This window comes from Camelina sativa, chromosome 11, assembly GCF_030686135.1.
Source record: "Camelina sativa cultivar CO46 ecotype springtype chromosome 11, ASM3068613v1".
In the NCBI taxonomy this organism is placed as follows: domain Eukaryota; kingdom Viridiplantae; phylum Streptophyta; class Magnoliopsida; order Brassicales; family Brassicaceae; genus Camelina; species Camelina sativa.
In genome coordinates, this window is record NC_141890.1 from 45,095,431 (window position 1) to 45,116,358 (window position 20,928).

The following is a 20,928-nucleotide window of genomic DNA, read 5'->3' on the forward strand; positions in this document are numbered from 1 at the left end:
GACTCGCGTCAAACCGCAAAAGGGGAATAAGCCGAGCCCAGTATCTCGCTCCCCTCAAACTTTTAAAAGGGGAATAAGCCGAGCCCAGTATCTCGCTCCCTTCAAACTTTTAATCGAGGAATAAGCCGAACCCAGAGTTTTAAATTCGCCGTCGACTTCCAAACTGGAACAAAGGAGGTAAGCCGAAGTCCCGTACTTCGTCCTCCGCCAAAGCGCATGTACGCTTGGGTTAAATTACCCAATAAGGATTACTCGATGTAAGCCGGGAGACGTCCTGCCTCGTGTAAAACTCCGAATAGAGTGAAAACTTTATTTCTTGCAAAAATAATTCTTCCAAGAAGACTGAGAGATCGACGCAGCCAAGGCAACCATCGGCGAGACCGTTTGTATGAGGGCGTTAAAGGCGTTAGGATCATGACTCGTACTCTTTTTCCTTACTTCGGGTTTCCTCCCATGTGGTTTACCGGAGAAGGTTTTAACGAGGCGACGAGTCCTGATGCACAACATCAGTTCGCGTGCTCGGAATTCAGTTTTCCTAAAGTTTAGATCGAATATTTTTTCCTATAGTTCGGAAACTCGAATGGATAATCGAATCTACCGAACTGGGGGGGGACTAATTGTTGGTGCGGGATTTAGCACCCACGACATACCGATCTAAACCGAAGGTAAACCAAATAGACTTTGTACATTAACTAAACCGAGGGACCCCCTTTTTGGGCTAGCTAAACTGGCCCAAAAGCAGAAGCTCGACGAAGTCACTTGACCGACCTCCGAGACCGCCCCCTAAGCCCGACTAGATCATCAGAAGAGGAAATTTACCATATTTGAAGATCAGAGATTTAAGGAAAATAGACTTATTTTATAATCAATGTATTCATATAAATAGGGAGATATCCTCTCATTGTAAAGTATCCAGCAATTAATACAAAAACCCTAACTTCTTTCTCAAGAGATCAAAACCCCTTTTTATTTTCTAGTTTTAATCCATTGTTTTAGAGGGAGATCTTAAGTGAATTTGTCCCCCACTCAAACAAATTCATTGTGTGAATTCTAGATTCAACATATCACGTCCACAAAAAAAAAGAACAAAAATCAAACATGGTCACGTGGGAGTTGGAAGAGTAACTCCTCTTCATAAATTAAGGTATCAGAAACTCATTAAACCCATTATTAATATATATATTTAAGCCCATTTCACAAGCATAGAATCTTCTTCTATTTCGTTTATTTAATTTCGTTTAATTTTTATTCATTAACCCATAATCATTTACAATCCTAAACTTGTCATGATTTTGTTAACAAAACATCTTGTTTGTTCCTTGTAAAAGTAAAAGTTTGATTGGACGGAAACTGAGTTCTTTTGACTGTGGTCACGTACTAACTACTAAGTGTCGGTGAAGACACAGCAAAAGCTTTAAAAAACGCATGAATGCGTGATCGTTACGGTCAGCGAAAACCGGAGATGAGGCCTGAAACTGGTGGCGCAGGGGCCAAGAGTATCAAATACACATACATCCCACGTGGATGGTTGTGATCTGTCTTCAGATTCTCCACCGACAATCGGTCGGTCCTTGTACTAGCTGGATATATAGTAGAAGTACTGTCTGAGTCAGTAAAGTAAACTAGTTTGTTGTTTGAAAGCTCTGACGCAACGGTTTGTTGTCCCTTGTCACTTACGATACGATGGTAGAAACCTTTCGTAGTATCTAGAGTATACGATGGATGATAAACATATATTCAATTCTTGAGATTGTGAATATACATACTAATTTATAATGTCTCATACACATAATATCATTTGACATCAGAACGCATATCATATAGTAACAATGCCAAAATCCTTTGTATCTTATTGTTCCTAATGTGTGTCTTGTCATTGGCAACAAACACATGGACACCTTCTTTTTCTCCTTTAATCTGTATCCAACTGCACCCAGGTTTTTTCTTCAAACCTTTAGCTTTCATCATCTCTCTCATCTTCGCAACTTCATTCCAACTTCCTTCGACCGCATAAGCATTCGATATCGTCACATAGTTACCAGAGTTTTCAGGCTCAGTTTCAAGCAGATGCCTTGATAAGTAGTCCACAAGCTCAGTCTTATGCTGCTTGTTGCAAGAAGCAACCAAAGATTGGATCATTCTTGCATCTGGCTTGTATGGCATTTCCTCAATTAACCTTATGGCCTTGTCAGTTTCTCCAGCTGATGCAAGAAGATCTACCATTAGTCCATAATGTTCCAAGCATGGATACATGCCATGTTTTGAAACCATATCAGTGAAAATCTCTATAGCTTGGTTAATATCCCCAGCATGGTTACAAGCAGATAAAAGGCTTGTGAATGTTATACTATCTGGTTTAATCCCCAAATCTTCCAAGCTCCTGTACAGAGCCATTGCTTCTTTCACGTTACCATATAATGCATACGCCGCGATCATGGCATTGTAGAGGGGCAACTCGCTGTATAACTTACTTCCAAATACCCTCTCTGCTTTGTTTATATCTCCACATTTAGCATACATGTCAACCAAAGAAGTTTCAATAGAAACCAAAGAGGAATGCTGTAGATTTCTTATGATGTATCCGTGGATTGATCTTCCGAAATGCAATGATGCTAGATTTGCGCTTGCAGAGAGAGCTGCAGTGATGCTAAATGCATTTGGTCTCAGCCCGGATTCTTGCATCTCTCTAAGAAAAAGAATCGCCTCCTCACTGCAACCATTTTGTACCATACCATTCATCATAGTCGTCCACGAGATTATATTTGGAGAGATGCCTGAGGATTGCATCTGCAAGAACATTTCCTTGGCCTCATTGACCTCACCATTCCTTAGAAGACTTAGAATGATCAAATTCCATGTTATCACATTTGGTGGTACACTTTCTAGCTGCATCTCATAAAACAATCTCAAAGCCTCTCCACTAAAACCAGACTCTGCATAGGCTGCAAGTAACGTATTCCACAGTATCAAGTCTTTCTCTACTGTGGAATCAAACACTTTCCTAGCATCAACAATGCTTCCACATTTGCCATACATATCCATCGTGGTGCTAGCCAAAACGATATCAGATTCAAGACTGTGTCTAATGCCATAACACTGCACCTCTTTCCCGAATTTCAGATTCTCAGTACGTGCAGCTGCCGACATTAACGTCGCCAAAGTGACACAATCATATTTCAGCTTCTCTCGTCTCATTAACTGACACATGTATGTAGCATCTTCAACTAGACCTTGTTGAACATACCCAGATATAATCAGATTCCATGTTACCACATCCTTATCAAACATCCGATCAAAAACCATCTCAGCATACTCTATCAAACCAACTTTGCAATAGAAGTTCAACAAAGATGTCCCCAGGATATTATCCAGCTCCAGTCCATAAACAATAGCAATGGCATGAGACTGTAACCCCTCTTCAACCCCACCCATATTTGCAAAAGCAGATAAACAAGTCGAGACAGTGACACGAGTAGGCTCAACACCTTCCTTCCTCATATCAGATAAAAGCCTAATCGCTTCCTCGTTCATCCCATTCTGCACATAACCAACCATCAACGCATTCCAAGCAACCACATTTCTCTCAGGAATATCATCAAACACCTTCCGCGCATCATCCAAAACACCGCATTTTCCATACATATCAGCTAAACTACTAGCCACAAACACACAATCCGCAAGACCAGATTTTACCACATACCCATGAACCCCTCTCCCAAATCGACTCCACTGCAACGCACCACACGCTTTACAAACATTCGGAACCACGAAATTATCAGGAAAAATCTCATTTTCAAGCATCTCAACAAAACCCATCAAAGCTCCTTCACACAACCCAATCCTACACTTCACACCAATGAGAGCTGCCCAGGAGAAAACATTACGAACCCTCAATTTCGAGAAGAGCACTTCAGCGATCTCCAAAGCATCGCACTTTGCGTAGAAGATCACCAATTTGGTCTCGATGTACTCGTTCCTCGCGTAGAAGTCACCATTCTTCAAAATCCGAGCATGAATCTGCTTCCCCGTACTCAAATCTCTCTCGTAAACGCATCCTTGGAGGATTTCGCCGTATATCTCGGGACCAATGCGTAGGTTTCTGAAACCCATCTCCGTAACTAAACTCAGAGCTTCTTTGATCTCACCGCTCTTACATAGAGACGAAACGCGGTGAAAGTAAGACGTGGAAGAAGGAGAATGATGAGCTTGTTGTTCATCGTGATTTTTAGAAGGAGGCTTTGTTGAGACTGAGTACGGAAGCTTAATTGGGATAGTGTTGAAAGGAAGAGAAGCCATTCATGCCTCTCCCTCTCTGCTAACGTCTCTGAAGAAGAAGATAAAACAGAGTTCGTTTCCCTGAACGAATCACCACCGTTGATTAGTTTTTATCGAGTATTGCCACGTCGACGGTTGCGATCTGTTTCCTGATCTTTGCTCAAATTGTGAATGCAGTATGCGGTTTTCGATTTATCTCGGTCGATTATTATTTGTTTCGATTTTTTTTATAAACAGTAACGATGAGAATATATTAATTTTGTTTATTTGAATTTACTTTAAAATTATACAAACAAAAAAATTCGAGATAATAACAGAAAAAGGAAGGTGGCTTTGATAATGTATTTTTCCAAAATCTATCTATGCATGCTCAGCTCGGCCCTAAAGGACAACAAAAGCAAAGGATAACACAAACATCAAAACATAAACAGGCACGGAAGAGGAATAGTAAGACACTGCAGCTCCGGTTCCTTGGCCGCCACCTGATCCTGATCCTCCTCCTCCTCCTTGACCGCCACCGTTTTCTCCTCCGCCTATAGTACCGTAAGGATAAGGTGGAGTATAAAAGTAAGGATAGGGAGGAGAGTACGTCGTCGTGGAAGGTGGTGGTTGGTTGCAACAGCCTGACGCTGGAACAGGAGGGCAGTGAGAACGTGACGATGGAGGTGGTTGTGAAGGCGACGGTGATGAAGGCTGTGATGGCGGTGGAGGAGGATTACCGTATGGAGAGTAGCCTGTAGAGGAAGGCGGTTGAGGCGGTTGGTTACATGGGTAAGGAGTGCACAAACCAGTGTTTGATGAATCCAAAGCTGAGTTTAGATTGACACAGTTGAGAAGTGATAGATGAAAGGTGATAAGAGAAATATAGAGAGAAGCTTGATGAAGAAACAACATGATATGATGACTTATAGAGAGGATGACGATGAGTTTGGTCTTTGGTTTTGAGATTTATAATAAATAGAGATGATTTTTTTCCTGAGTTTCGTATTATCTGCCGCATGGCATTACACATGTCGTAAGTGTTGGAGAATTTCTGAAGAAAACGTTTGTGTTTTTTCAGCGGATGTAGACAAATCTATTCATGTAATGACAAATTTAAAACGCATTTGTTCTACTTTGACATTTATATAGCGGTACCATTACCATATTATATTCATAAAAAGATGTCCAAAAGAATACATGTTATGGGTAACATGAGTTTCAAGATGATCGTGTGAAAATTTAGTCTGAATCTTTGTTATGGCCTACGGGAAATATAAAGAACTACGGATCGATTGTTTAAGTAATCGAGTAAAGAAGAGTAAAAAAACCCATCTTAACCTTGAAGAAAGATCTTATACCTTACCGTTTGTCTTTTTTTTTGTTTCTTGTTTTCTGTTGACAAAAATTGGGGTTAATTAATAAAATTATGTTATTTCCCTTTACAGTCAACTAGTGATACTGCATGCTACTACGTATGGTATAAAATTTAAGAAGATCGTTGGATTATTAATTTTTGATCATTTTAAGGTGTGCAGGAATTTGGTTATCGTCTTTTTCTGTTCCTTAGCTTCTCGGGAGATGATTGTTAGGGTGGAAATGAATGGTATCACTAAAGAGACGGTTAACTTCACTTAAGACACAAGTGTGAATGTGTGATGCCTTATGAAGACCCCGTGAAGTGGTACGCGGTTGTTTGGAGTATTTTAAAACGTTGGTGTATTTTAATTTGGTGTCGATTGCGATATTATTGAGTTTATTCAATCTGGATATGAGTATTGAAAATACCGAGTTATGTGGTTTAGAGTGACCGTCCAATTATCAATATATTATGCGTGAGTCTCGTACTGTTCGACGCGAGTAGCCCGCGTAGTACACGTTACAAACATATTTTAGTTAGCTAGCGAAATGATTGATGAGTGTAGGTTGTGTTGTGTATAGCGCATAACTTTCCCCATCACTAGTTTGTTTCTGCATGATAGTGAAATGACAAACTCCTCTTTTGCTTTTAATGACGATATGATTTGTGTTACCATCAAAATATTGACCCAAAATGACGACGAGTCTTCCGTAAACTTTTTAATAGCTAGCTTGAAACCCAACAATAATATCTTATAACTGGCTAATGTATAGTAGATTGTAGATAACAAATTTCTCCAAGATTCCAACAAATGATTTTGTTATATTTTCTTGATGTTATTATACACGTCAAATTTTAGATGCAGATCTGTAAATAATGATCCGTAAATTAGTTGGGTACGTAATATTTAACGTTCACTTGAAAAAAAAATGCAATAGTAGAACGAACACTCGAAGTCAATATGTTCACATCTCTGCAGGCATCATCGCATTTATTTTTATCGCATATATAGGCAAAAAGAAAAATAAAGAACAAAAACTTCTTCCCATCATCGCATTTATTTTTATCTTACTGAATGTGTTAAGGCATTTCATTTCACCAAGAAATGGTTCTATATCATCACTTTAGGTTCTGACATTTTTACAATTAGGGATAAAATAGTCTTATATTTTATACATTATTTTAATTTTTTTTTTTGTGGAAATGTAAAAACAGTTGCAATGGTAACATCAACTTAATTTAGCTACGCTGTTTTAGGGTTATTGTATTTATTTTATTTTCTTAGATCAAATTTTGTATTTAGCCAAATTATTTTTAATATACCATAAAAAACAAATTTTAAATCCAACTATTTTTTTCTCTAAATTCTGTGTGTTTTATATATCACAAAATTCTTAATAAGGGTTTATAATAATTTAGTAAAAATTTGAAAATCTTAAGTCTTTTATATTGGTAAAAGAGAGATCACCTCTGCTTTTTTTATACATTGAGAAGAAGGTTGTTCTTGTCCAACTTTTATTTGATATCGTTTTTCATCTTATATCCCATCGATCATCTTTTCCAAATATTAATTGATTGCAATGGACTCTCTCACCCTATTTCTTTTATTATTTTTTTGTACTTTTTGTAAATTTTGATAAAATAATAATTTAAAATTTGTTTTATACATGTGAGTATCTTTCAAAATTGATTATCTTACTAAGATTCAACACACCTAGATTCATATATCTTGTTAACATTGTTCTCCTATTGTCATTAAATCGATTTTTGTATTTACAACAAAATTATTATTTGATTAATTTGGTTGATTCATGTTAGGCATTATTTTTGAATTTCATACTATATAGTTTAAAAGACTAACATAAAGTTTCCACTTGAAATGTGAATTAACAATGTTAGTCATTTCAAATTTTCACTTTCCCTCGACATCCTAATTTGATTTAAAGTTAAAATTTTTATTTTCAGAAGTCAATCAATCTCTTTTAGTCAAAATCGATTGAGATGAGGTCATTGAGAATATGAGAATCCTGAAAAGCTAGCTATTAACTCTCTTAAGATCAAAACGGAAATGTGTTTATCATCGGAAACAAGTTCTATCGTAGATTTCAAATATATATGTGGTTCTACTCTTTGGCCTCCTCACAAAGAAACCCATTTGTTTTGTTCACCTAAACATCAATGGCATCAATGGCATCATCTCCTTTGTTCTCCTCAAACCCAAACCCCTTTGCTTTGTTATCCTCGAACCCAAAACATTTTGCTTTGTTCTCCTCGAACCCAATGCTTGAGGGAGTTTGAAGTTTCTTTTCAAGAAGACGTGAGTGAAGAGAGGAAGGAGAATAAAAGCTGTGTTTTCACTCTTACCAATCAATACGCTCAGCTATATTTCTTAGAAAAAGATTTAGTGTACTTGGAAGGTGAAGAGTTGGTAGAGGAGGTAGCTTATTTCAATCTGGGGGGGGGGGGGGGGGGGGAGAAAGAACGAGAACAAAGATTGACAACTTTGTTTCACCATGGGGTCATACTTACTCCTCTTTACAAGAAAAGAAACACTATGTTCCCCTTCTCTATGGAGGTGAATCGGTTGTCCGCCAAGATATGAAAATATTATTCATAATGTTACTTAATTCAGTAACATTTCATTGTTTTTGTAATCAATTAAACATGTTACACTATTTTACAAATCCAAAACATTTCCTAATCATATTCAAAATATATAATTGATGACACACACACATTTGAAATAGTGGTCCAAGTTAAAAAAAAAATTATAGTGTTCAATTAAACATTTCATTATTTATATATATGGTAAACTATATAGTATATACTATGATTTCCTTTGATATCAAATATTTACATTTATAATTAAAAAACATCATTTTAGCAAATAGTTACATTTATAAAATTTATTTAAATACTTCTATATGAGATCCATAATATATTATTATTGTAATACTCTATGCATTATTATTTTGATGTATCTATTTATTTATTGGGAAAATCATGTTTTAAACTTTCAGAGTGTCACTGGGTAGCACTTTAAATCTCGAAAGAATTTCACTAACACTATAAACCTTTAAAATGATTTCACTAACACTTTAAACCTTAAAACTAACTTTTCTGTCTGTACTGCCATGAAAGATGACGGAACAGTAATATCCGTCAATGTGAAATAGTTAAATTATGCTGGTTTGATTTAAATACTTGTTTAATTAATTTAATTTAATTTAATTATTTATGAAGATTGATAAAAAAATAAAAATACATCAAAGCAAGAAAAAATGAAGAATCAGAGATAAGGTTAAAACATTTGACAAATGTAAAATTGAAGACGACAATATATTTAGAAGATTCATTGGTTTCGAGTGAGAAGTCAATCGATTTGAATTAGAATCCAAATGGAGATGCATTTATTAAAAGGATTAATAATGTGAAGAGTAATGTCGTAAAAGTTTTATCTATAATGAAGTTGAACACAATTTTTTTTTATCTTTTTATAAAAACTAAAGCTAATTAAATTTTGAATTAAACCAACATAGTTTAACTATTTCGCGTTGACGGATATTATTATTCCATTATTTTTTATGGCGGTACAAAAATGAAAGTTAGTTTTAAGGTTTAAAGTGTTAGTAAAATCATTTTAAAGGTTTAATGTGTTAGTAAAATCATTTTAAAGGTTTAATGTGTTAGTAAAATCATTTTAAAGTTTATAGTGCTAATGAAATTTTCTCGAGGTTTAAAGTGCTATCCAGTAATATTTGAAGGTTTAAAACGTAATTTTCCCTTTATTTATTATAGATTATTAAAAATATGATGCAATTTCGTGGCGACTTAACAATGTTACGCATTTTCGTGGTGACTTAAAAATGTTATGAGACATGCCTAAATTACCAACCCTAACCATACGTTATCTCGTATCATCGTGTAACATTTATTATAACTGATACCATTAACAAGTATACACGACTACACGTAGAAAGACCAAATCGAAGTAATTTTCCTTTAGATTCCATTCATGCACAATCATACGCACATATGCACACATCACTAATAAAAAATTTAACACGCAAGCAATGCTTATATTTATTATGAATCTGTGAAGAAAACTTCTCTAATTTTTTTTTAATATTTTTTTTGTTATAACCTTCTCGTTTCTCTTCATACATATATTGTTTAAAACAAATATGTGTGACAAAAAGAAGCCACAATTTGTGTTTTCTTCAGTTTAATCATAACATTTTCATGTAAAACCTTTACACATTTTGTGTAAAACTCTATTATAAGACTTTATAACCGAGCCCTGATTTCGAAATTCGTTCCACATTAATCTTTTCCATATTAATTAGCCTTGTAACCAAACACAACAAGATCCATATATCCATCACAAATTTTAGTTGAAGCGTGAGTACTAGTTAGTCTTGTTCCTCGCCAGTTTGAAACTGAAGTAACGTTTTTTTTTTTTGTAAACTTGTACACATGATATCTTATACAATATGACAAGGTTTATTTTTAACTTTGCATAACATGTTTGTTGGGATTTCAAGAGAGAAAGCTCTTGACAAGGGAGAACAAAACCCCAACGGTTAAGTCTCCTTAAACCCACAACAAACTAATTCGATCTCAAGGGGAAGAAGAGGTCATCAACTTGTGATGAACTCCTCATAAAGTAGCTTGATAGAACCCAAATACTAGAGAGTAAGCGGATCTATGAAGAAGAAGCACTAGTTTGAGACTTATCCACTTCTAGTAACACAACACTTAGATTTGTGTACTTAGGAGAAAGAGGATTAAGAATCAGTAATCTAGGCTAAGTAAGACAGTAAATAAGAAGAGTTTAGGTGAGATTTGAGAAGAGAATCGGCTGCCTTAAGGGCAGCCTCTAACCGTTATCTCTTGAGCTCTCTACATTGAATATGCGAGCATAACCACAAGTGTGGAGGAGAGAAGAACGGGAATGTGATTCTCTTATTATTGAATTGAATGTGTTGTATTAGTTACATAGAAGAGAGATTACACATCTTAATATATGAATTGAAAGTGCATATGACCGTTAGACATAAGTGAGAGATGAAAGAGACATATAGTCGTTGGGCTCAAGTGGGTGCATAGTGAAAGGGACAGCTCCTTCCCTTGGTTGTCTCGCTATGCTTCACCAACCAAGGTCTCACATGCTTTCTTCTTTCCCTTCTTTCCTTTGTGAGACTTCTTCTTGGGCCTCTTCTTCTTATAAGGCTTTTGCTTCACAACTCTTCTCACATTGCACTTATGGCCTTGCTGACCTCTCTCATTCTTCACACGGCCCACATGACCTTACCAGCCACTCTTCTTGTGTTGGCAGCCTTACCGGCCGCTTCTCTTCTTCTTCCATAGCTCGGCCTTACCGGCCTCTTTCTCTCTTCTCCTTCTTATATTCTAATACTCTCCCGCACGCTTGATCGTCGGGACACCATGAGGACCAAAGATCAAGAGTGGACTAGTGTCGACTACCTCATTAAAAACCTTAACAAAGAAAACCACTTGGGATAAAACTTTGTTGAGGGAAAAAGAGTATAGCCTTCACTGTCCTTGATGTCTCTTGATCTTGGTTTGTAAAGAACCAGCTCTCTTCTCTTCAGTTCTTTGAACCGCTACACTTCCTTAGCCCTTCTTGTCTTTAACACACTTCATCCTTGCACTTTTCGAATTCTTGCACTTCAGTTCTTATGATCCCCATCCTTGCACTTTTTGAATTTCTTTGAGGCTCTCATAATCTCCTTTACCCTTTAAACAAGTGATAAAGAAGAAAGAATAAGTGTATGTTATGAGGAATATCAAAGATAATTTTTCGAAGTGACAATTTAAGAGAACATATGAAAGAGTAAAGACTAGTGATGGAGCTAAGATAATGAATTTAAGGAAATAATTTAAATAGAGTAGAGTTTAGAGCACAGCCTTTTTGGTGTCTTTGATGGATAGGAAGGAGAGAGTTGATCATGGTTGCGGTTTGAACTCTCCTCTTGAGACCGCTTCTTTAAAGTCGCGTCAGAATGATATATGACCACTGATTCGGGCATAACTTTTGAACGGCTGCTCGGATTGATATGATTCCACTTCCACTGGCAAGAGGACTCTATGGTCTAGAACTTTTGTGAAGAACGAGGAAGCTGAATCACAGTGGAAGGGTTTCGTCCGAGTCGATCTTTGAGACGCTTCGGCAGAGATTTTGCTTGTTGCCGAGAATTTGAAACCCGATTCTGTGAGGTGCGGTGAAGTCATTTGAAAGTTGATCTCCCCCGCAACCTTTACTTGATGATGGGCTGAAACCTCATCATTTCACTTGAAACCTTATGCATGACCTTCCTTAAAGTCTTGTGCACATCCGATCAATAACTTGGCACTAACACACATGCTTTTGAAGCTGATTCATCACCTTCCACCAGCTTTCTTCTCCACTAGATCTTCCACCATAGTCAGTTCCGGTCTGCTTCCTCCGGTCAGCCTCTCTAGACTGCCATGTTCAAGTCATCCGGCTTAGTACTATGGTTGGGCTTGTCTGCGGTCTCTGAAGCTTCATGGCCATTGGTTCTAACTTCCAGGCATTGTGCTGCGCCTTCTTGTGACTTTCTTGTAGCCTTAAACCTCGCCACTTCTTCTTGAGATAGCAAGCGAGCTCAACACAATCTTCAAGGTTGAAACTGAAACCAAATACAATGGGACAGATTCTAAACAAGAGATTGTGAGAGATTAGAGAATAGAGTATAGAGTATATTACTGAAAATAAAAGAGAATTTAGAGAATAAGCGAGAGTATAAGGGAGAATAGAGAATAAGTAACCAAGAGTATAAAGTATTAAAGAGTATGGAAGAATGGGGGGAATTTGCTCAAGAGTTCTTATGGACAGAGTTTGACTCTGTTTTGCTTTGCGTAGACAGAGCATACTCTGTTTTCTCGAGTTGAAAGAAGCTTTAAAACAGCCTTGAACAGCCCAGAACTTTAGAGAGTATCACTCTATGGTGTTTGTTTACTCAAGAACATGGGCGTTTTAGTGGCTGGAGCTTCTAAGAACCGTTAGATCTTGAATCTCCCACGGTTTAGAGACATAACTCAAGGTAGAATCACCTAAACAGAGTGTTCTCCAAGAGCTTAAGGCCTTAAGATCCACGAAAATAACATATAGAAGATGCTTTTCGTGGTCAAAAGCAAATAAGAAATAAAAGAGCCTTTGGAACAACCTTTTGTCCATCGGTTAAAAGAATGAATCTCTGAAACAGCTTTAATCTAATTGATTCAGCTGAGAGGATAAGATTTTCGTGGCTCATACAAGCTTAAACACTTGAATCCTTACCATGAACACAAACAATTTGCTCATTGGTTCATCACCACCTCATTTGAAACAAGCTTTTACCAAATCAGTAAAGCATAAAGATGAGGCTTTAAAAATTGATTTCTCTTCACATACTCGGTCTACAAACTCTAACAAGACCAGAGACCAAGCTTTCTCAACATTGAGCTGCTAGAGAATCGATTTAACAACAAAGGCAAAATTAAACCTTTAAAGAAACTTAAGCTAAGCGAACTAACTCCTAAGAGAGAATAGAACACTGACTTGAGAACGAGTTTGAATCACCAAGAACATAACTCGGCTCTGATACTATGTTGGGATTTCAAGAGAGAAAGCTCTTGACAAGGGAGAACAAAACCCCAACGGTTAAGTCTCCTTAAACCCACAACAAACTAACTCGATCTCAAGGGGAAGAAGAGGTCATCAACTTGTGATGAACTCCTCATAAAGTAGCTTGATAGAACCCAAATACTAGAGAGTAAGCGGATCTATGAAGAAGAAGCACTAGTTTGAGACTTATCCACTTCTAGTAACACAACACTTAGATTTGTGTACTTAGGAGAAAGAGGATTAAGAATCAGTAATCTAGGCTAAGTAAGACAGTAAATAAGAAGAGTTTAGGTGAGATTTGAGAAGAGAATCGGCTGCCTTAAGGGCAGCCTCTAACCGTTATCTCTTGAGCTCTCTACATTGAATATGCGAGCATAACCACAAGTGTGGAGGAGAGAAGAACGGGAATGTGATTCTCTTATTATTGAATTGAATGTGTTGTATTAGTTACATAGAAGAGAGATTACACATCTTAATATATGAATTGAAAGTGCATATGACCGTTAGACATAAGTGAGAGATGAAAGGGACATATAGCCGTTGGGCTCAAGTGGGTGCATAGTGAAAGGGACAGCTCCTTCCCTTGGTTGTCTCGCTATGCTTCACCAACCAAAGTCTCACATGCTTTCTTCTTTCCCTTCTTTCCTTTGTGAGACTTTTTCTTGGGCCTCTTCTTCTTATAAGGCTTTTGCTTCACAACTCTTCTCACATTGCACTTATAGTCTTGCTGACCTCTCTCATTCTTCACACAGCCCACATGACTTTACCGGCCACTTTTCTTGTGTTGGCAGCCTTACCGAATAGAGTGAAAACTTTATTTCTTGCAAAAATAATTCTTCCAAGAAGACTGAGAGATCGACGCAGCCAAGGCAACCATCGGCGAGACCGTTTGTATGAGGGCGTTAAAGGCGTTAGGATCATGACTCGTACTCTTTTTCCTTACTTCGGGTTTCCTCCCATGTGGTTTACCGGAGAAGGTTTTAACGAGGCGACGAGTCCTGATGCACAACATCAGTTCGCGTGCTCGGAATTCAGTTTTCCTAAAGTTTAGATCGAATATTTTTTCCTATAGTTCGGAAACTCGAATGGATAATCGAATCTACCGAACTGGGGGGGGACTAATTGTTGGTGCGGGATTTAGCACCCACGACATACCGATCTAAACCGAAGGTAAACCAAATAGACTTTGTACATTAACTAAACCGAGGGACCCCCTTTTTGGGCTAGCTAAACTGGCCCAAAAGCAGAAGCTCGACGAAGTCACTTGACCGACCTCCGAGACCGCCCCCTAAGCCCGACTAGATCATCAGAAGAGGAAATTTACCATATTTGAAGATCAGAGATTTAAGGAAAATAGACTTATTTTATAATCAATGTATTCATATAAATAGGGAGATATCCTCTCATTGTAAAGTATCCAGCAATTAATACAAAAACCCTAACTTCTTTCTCAAGAGATCAAAACCCCTTTTTATTTTCTAGTTTTAATCCATTGTTTTAGAGGGAGATCTTAAGTGAATTTGTCCCCCACTCAAACAAATTCATTGTGTGAATTCTAGATTCAACATATCACGTCCACAAAAAAAAAGAACAAAAATCAAACATGGTCACGTGGGAGTTGGAAGAGTAACTCCTCTTCATAAATTAAGGTATCAGAAACTCATTAAACCCATTATTAATATATATATTTAAGCCCATTTCACAAGCATAGAATCTTCTTCTATTTCGTTTATTTAATTTCGTTTAATTTTTATTCATTAACCCATAATCATTTACAATCCTAAACTTGTCATGATTTTGTTAACAAAACATCTTGTTTGTTCCTTGTAAAAGTAAAAGTTTGATTGGACGGAAACTGAGTTCTTTTGACTGTGGTCACGTACTAACTACTAAGTGTCGGTGAAGACACAGCAAAAGCTTTAAAAAACGCATGAATGCGTGATCGTTACGGTCAGCGAAAACCGGAGATGAGGCCTGAAACTGGTGGCGCAGGGGCCAAGAGTATCAAATACACATACATCCCACGTGGATGGTTGTGATCTGTCTTCAGATTCTCCACCGACAATCGGTCGGTCCTTGTACTAGCTGGATATATAGTAGAAGTACTGTCTGAGTCAGTAAAGTAAACTAGTTTGTTGTTTGAAAGCTCTGACGCAACGGTTTGTTGTCCCTTGTCACTTACGATACGATGGTAGAAACCTTTCGTAGTATCTAGAGTATACGATGGATGATAAACATATATTCAATTCTTGAGATTGTGAATATACATACTAATTTATAATGTCTCATACACATAATATCATTTGACATCAGAACGCATATCATATAGTAACAATGCCAAAATCCTTTGTATCTTATTGTTCCTAATGTGTGTCTTGTCATTGGCAACAAACACATGGACACCTTCTTTTTCTCCTTTAATCTGTATCCAACTGCACCCAGGTTTTTTCTTCAAACCTTTAGCTTTCATCATCTCTCTCATCTTCGCAACTTCATTCCAACTTCCTTCGACCGCATAAGCATTCGATATCGTCACATAGTTACCAGAGTTTTCAGGCTCAGTTTCAAGCAGATGCCTTGATAAGTAGTCCACAAGCTCAGTCTTATGCTGCTTGTTGCAAGAAGCAACCAAAGATTGGATCATTCTTGCATCTGGCTTGTATGGCATTTCCTCAATTAACCTTATGGCCTTGTCAGTTTCTCCAGCTGATGCAAGAAGATCTACCATTAGTCCATAATGTTCCAAGCATGGATACATGCCATGTTTTGAAACCATATCAGTGAAAATCTCTATAGCTTGGTTAATATCCCCAGCATGGTTACAAGCAGATAAAAGGCTTGTGAATGTTATACTATCTGGTTTAATCCCCAAATCTTCCAAGCTCCTGTACAGAGCCATTGCTTCTTTCACGTTACCATATAATGCATACGCCGCGATCATGGCATTGTAGAGGGGCAACTCGCTGTATAACTTACTTCCAAATACCCTCTCTGCTTTGTTTATATCTCCACATTTAGCATACATGTCAACCAAAGAAGTTTCAATAGAAACCAAAGAGGAATGCTGTAGATTTCTTATGATGTATCCGTGGATTGATCTTCCGAAATGCAATGATGCTAGATTTGCGCTTGCAGAGAGAGCTGCAGTGATGCTAAATGCATTTGGTCTCAGCCCGGATTCTTGCATCTCTCTAAGAAAAAGAATCGCCTCCTCACTGCAACCATTTTGTACCATACCATTCATCATAGTCGTCCACGAGATTATATTTGGAGAGATGCCTGAGGATTGCATCTGCAAGAACATTTCCTTGGCCTCATTGACCTCACCATTCCTTAGAAGACTTAGAATGATCAAATTCCATGTTATCACATTTGGTGGTACACTTTCTAGCTGCATCTCATAAAACAATCTCAAAGCCTCTCCACTAAAACCAGACTCTGCATAGGCTGCAAGTAACGTATTCCACAGTATCAAGTCTTTCTCTACTGTGGAATCAAACACTTTCCTAGCATCAACAATGCTTCCACATTTGCCATACATATCCATCGTGGTGCTAGCCAAAACGATATCAGATTCAAGACTGTGTCTAATGCCATAACACTGCACCTCTTTCCCGAATTTCAGATTCTCAGTACGTGCAGCTGCCGACATTAACGTCGCCAAAGTGACACAATCATATTTCAGCTTCTCTCGTCTCATTAACTGACACATGTATGTAGCATCTTCAACTAGACCTTGTTGAACATACCCAGATATAATCAGATTCCATGTTACCACATCCTTATCAAACATCCGATCAAAAACCATCTCAGCATACTCTATCAAACCAACTTTGCAATAGAAGTTCAACAAAGATGTCCCCAGGATATTATCCAGCTCCAGTCCATAAACAATAGCAATGGCATGAGACTGTAACCCCTCTTCAACCCCACCCATATTTGCAAAAGCAGATAAACAAGTCGAGACAGTGACACGAGTAGGCTCAACACCTTCCTTCCTCATATCAGATAAAAGCCTAATCGCTTCCTCGTTCATCCCATTCTGCACATAACCAACCATCAACGCATTCCAAGCAACCACATTTCTCTCAGGAATATCATCAAACACCTTCCGCGCATCATCCAAAACACCGCATTTTCCATACATATCAGCTAAACTACTAGCCACAAACACACAATCCGCAAGACCAGATTTTACCACATACCCATGAACCCCTCTCCCAAATCGACTCCACTGCAACGCACCACACGCTTTACAAACATTCGGAACCACGAAATTATCAGGAAAAATCTCATTTTCAAGCATCTCAACAAAACCCATCAAAGCTCCTTCACACAACCCAATCCTACACTTCACACCAATGAGAGCTGCCCAGGAGAAAACATTACGAACCCTCAATTTCGAGAAGAGCACTTCAGCGATCTCCAAAGCATCGCACTTTGCGTAGAAGATCACCAATTTGGTCTCGATGTACTCGTTCCTCGCGTAGAAGTCACCATTCTTCAAAATCCGAGCATGAATCTGCTTCCCCGTACTCAAATCTCTCTCGTAAACGCATCCTTGGAGGATTTCGCCGTATATCTCGGGACCAATGCGTAGGTTTCTGAAACCCATCTCCGTAACTAAACTCAGAGCTTCTTTGATCTCACCGCTCTTACATAGAGACGAAACGCGGTGAAAGTAAGACGTGGAAGAAGGAGAATGATGAGCTTGTTGTTCATCGTGATTTTTAGAAGGAGGCTTTGTTGAGACTGAGTACGGAAGCTTAATTGGGATAGTGTTGAAAGGAAGAGAAGCCATTCATGCCTCTCCCTCTCTGCTAACGTCTCTGAAGAAGAAGATAAAACAGAGTTCGTTTCCCTGAACGAATCACCACCGTTGATTAGTTTTTATCGAGTATTGCCACGTCGACGGTTGCGATCTGTTTCCTGATCTTTGCTCAAATTGTGAATGCAGTATGCGGTTTTCGATTTATCTCGGTCGATTATTATTTGTTTCGATTTTTTTTATAAACAGTAACGATGAGAATATATTAATTTTGTTTATTTGAATTTACTTTAAAATTATACAAACAAAAAAATTCGAGATAATAACAGAAAAAGGAAGGTGGCTTTGATAATGTATTTTTCCAAAATCTATCTATGCATGCTCAGCTCGGCCCTAAAGGACAACAAAAGCAAAGGATAACACAAACATCAAAACATAAACAGGCACGGAAGAGGAATAGTAAGACACTGCAGCTCCGGTTCCTTGGCCGCCACCTGATCCTGATCCTCCTCCTCCTCCTTGACCGCCACCGTTTTCTCCTCCGCCTATAGTACCGTAAGGATAAGGTGGAGTATAAAAGTAAGGATAGGGAGGAGAGTACGTCGTCGTGGAAGGTGGTGGTTGGTTGCAACAGCCTGACGCTGGAACAGGAGGGCAGTGAGAACGTGACGATGGAGGTGGTTGTGAAGGCGACGGTGATGAAGGCTGTGATGGCGGTGGAGGAGGATTACCGTATGGAGAGTAGCCTGTAGAGGAAGGCGGTTGAGGCGGTTGGTTACATGGGTAAGGAGTGCACAAACCAGTGTTTGATGAATCCAAAGCTGAGTTTAGATTGACACAGTTGAGAAGTGATAGATGAAAGGTGATAAGAGAAATATAGAGAGAAGCTTGATGAAGAAACAACATGATATGATGACTTATAGAGAGGATGACGATGAGTTTGGTCTTTGGTTTTGAGATTTATAATAAATAGAGATGATTTTTTTCCTGAGTTTCGTATTATCTGCCGCATGGCATTACACATGTCGTAAGTGTTGGAGAATTTCTGAAGAAAACGTTTGTGTTTTTTCAGCGGATGTAGACAAATCTATTCATGTAATGACAAATTTAAAACGCATTTGTTCTACTTTGACATTTATATAGCGGTACCATTACCATATTATATTCATAAAAAGATGTCCAAAAGAATACATGTTATGGGTAACATGAGTTTCAAGATGATCGTGTGAAAATTTAGTCTGAATCTTTGTTATGGCCTACGGGAAATATAAAGAACTACGGATCGATTGTTTAAGTAATCGAGTAAAGAAGAGTAAAAAAACCCATCTTAACCTTGAAGAAAGATCTTATACCTTACCGTTTGTCTTTTTTTTTGTTTCTTGTTTTCTGTTGACAAAAATTGGGGTTAATTAATAAAATTATGTTATTTCCCTTTACAGTCAACTAGTGATACTGCATGCTACTACGTATGGTATAAAATTTAAGAAGATCGTTGGATTATTAATTTTTGATCATTTTAAGGTGTGCAGGAATTTGGTTATCGTCTTTTTCTGTTCCTTAGCTTCTCGGGAGATGATTGTTAGGGTGGAAATGAATGGTATCACTAAAGAGACGGTTAACTTCACTTAAGACACAAGTGTGAATGTGTGATGCCTTATGAAGACCCCGTGAAGTGGTACGCGGTTGTTTGGAGTATTTTAAAACGTTGGTGTATTTTAATTTGGTGTCGATTGCGATATTATTGAGTTTATTCAATCTGGATATGAGTATTGAAAATACCGAGTTATGTGGTTTAGAGTGACCGTCCAATTATCAATATATTATGCGTGAGTCTCGTACTGTTCGACGCGAGTAGCCCGCGTAGTACACGTTACAAACATATTTTAGTTAGCTAGCGAAATGATTGATGAGTGTAGGTTGTGTTGTGTATAGCGCATAACTTTCCCCATCACTAGTTTGTTTCTGCATGATAGTGAAATGACAAACTCCTCTTTTGCTTTTAATGACGATATGATTTGTGTTACCATCAAAATATTGACCCAAAATGACGACGAGTCTTCCGTAAACTTTTTAATAGCTAGCTTGAAACCCAACAATAATATCTTATAACTGGCTAATGTATAGTAGATTGTAGATAACAAATTTCTCCAAGATTCCAACAAATGATTTTGTTATATTTTCTTGATGTTATTATACACGTCAAATTTTAGATGCAGATCTGTAAATAATGATCCGTAAATTAGTTGGGTACGTAATATTTAACGTTCACTTGAAAAAAAAATGCAATAGTAGAACGAACACTCGAAGTCAATATGTTCACATCTCTGCAGGCATCATCGCATTTATTTTTATCGCATATATAGGCAAAAAGAAAAATAAAGAACAAAAACTTCTTCCCATCATCGCATTTATTTTTATCTTACTGAATGTGTTAAGGCATTTCATTTCACCAAGAAATGGTTCTATATCATCACTTTAGGTTCTGACATTTTTACAATTAGGGATAAAATAGTCTTATATTTTATACATTATTTTAATTTTTTTTTTTGTGGAAATGTAAAAACAGTTGCAATGGTAACATCAACTTAATTTAGCTACGCTGTTTTAGGGTTATTGTATTTATTTTATTTTCTTAGATCAAATTTTGTATTTAGCCAAATTATTTTTAATATACCATAAAAAACAAATTTTAAATCCAACTATTTTTTTCTCTAAATTCTGTGTGTTTTATATATCACAAAATTCTTAATAAGGGTTTATAATAATTTAGTAAAAATTTGAAAATCTTAAGTCTTTTATATTGGTAAAAGAGAGATCACCTCTGCTTTTTTTATACATTGAGAAGAAGGTTGTTCTTGTCCAACTTTTATTTGATATCGTTTTTCATCTTATATC

At 37.4% G+C, this 20,928-nt stretch overlaps 3 protein-coding genes and 1 pseudogene across 4 annotated transcripts; all 4 read right to left on the reverse strand.

Annotated features, from left to right (window-relative positions):
• Positions 1-1,719: 1,719 nt before the first annotated feature.
• LOC104726122 (pentatricopeptide repeat-containing protein At5g55740, chloroplastic) lies at positions 1,720-4,492 on the reverse strand. Its single transcript, XM_087476169.1, has one exon. It carries the CDS (start codon positions 4,294-4,296, stop codon positions 1,795-1,797), a length of 2,502 nt encoding a protein of 833 aa, XP_087332295.1. The 5' UTR covers positions 4,297-4,492; the 3' UTR covers positions 1,720-1,794.
• A 26-nt stretch (positions 4,493-4,518) lies between these two features.
• On the reverse strand, positions 4,519-5,221 carry LOC147935454 (uncharacterized). Its single transcript, XM_087476170.1, has one exon. The coding sequence runs from the start codon at positions 5,167-5,169 to the stop codon at positions 4,657-4,659; it is 513 nt and encodes a 170-aa protein (XP_087332296.1). The 5' UTR covers positions 5,170-5,221; the 3' UTR covers positions 4,519-4,656.
• Positions 5,222-15,489: 10,268 nt separating this feature from the next.
• On the reverse strand, positions 15,490-18,262 carry LOC147935455 (pentatricopeptide repeat-containing protein At5g55740, chloroplastic pseudogene; annotated as a pseudogene). Its single transcript, XR_015573021.1, has one exon. The product of XR_015573021.1 is annotated as a pentatricopeptide repeat-containing protein At5g55740, chloroplastic pseudogene (transcript).
• Positions 18,263-18,288: 26 nt separating this feature from the next.
• LOC104726123 (uncharacterized) lies at positions 18,289-18,991 on the reverse strand. The gene has a single exon (XM_010444915.3). The coding sequence runs from the start codon at positions 18,937-18,939 to the stop codon at positions 18,427-18,429; it is 513 nt and encodes a 170-aa protein (XP_010443217.1). The 5' UTR covers positions 18,940-18,991; the 3' UTR covers positions 18,289-18,426.
• Positions 18,992-20,928: the final 1,937 nt, after the last annotated feature.

Coding starts and splice junctions, on each gene's coding strand:
- LOC104726123 (XM_010444915.3), bottom strand. CDS start 18,939: ATGTTGTTTCTTCATCAAGCTTCTCTCTATATTTCTCTTATCACCTTT.
- LOC104726122 (XM_087476169.1), bottom strand. CDS start 4,296: ATGGCTTCTCTTCCTTTCAACACTATCCCAATTAAGCTTCCGTACTCA.
- LOC147935454 (XM_087476170.1), bottom strand. CDS start 5,169: ATGTTGTTTCTTCATCAAGCTTCTCTCTATATTTCTCTTATCACCTTT.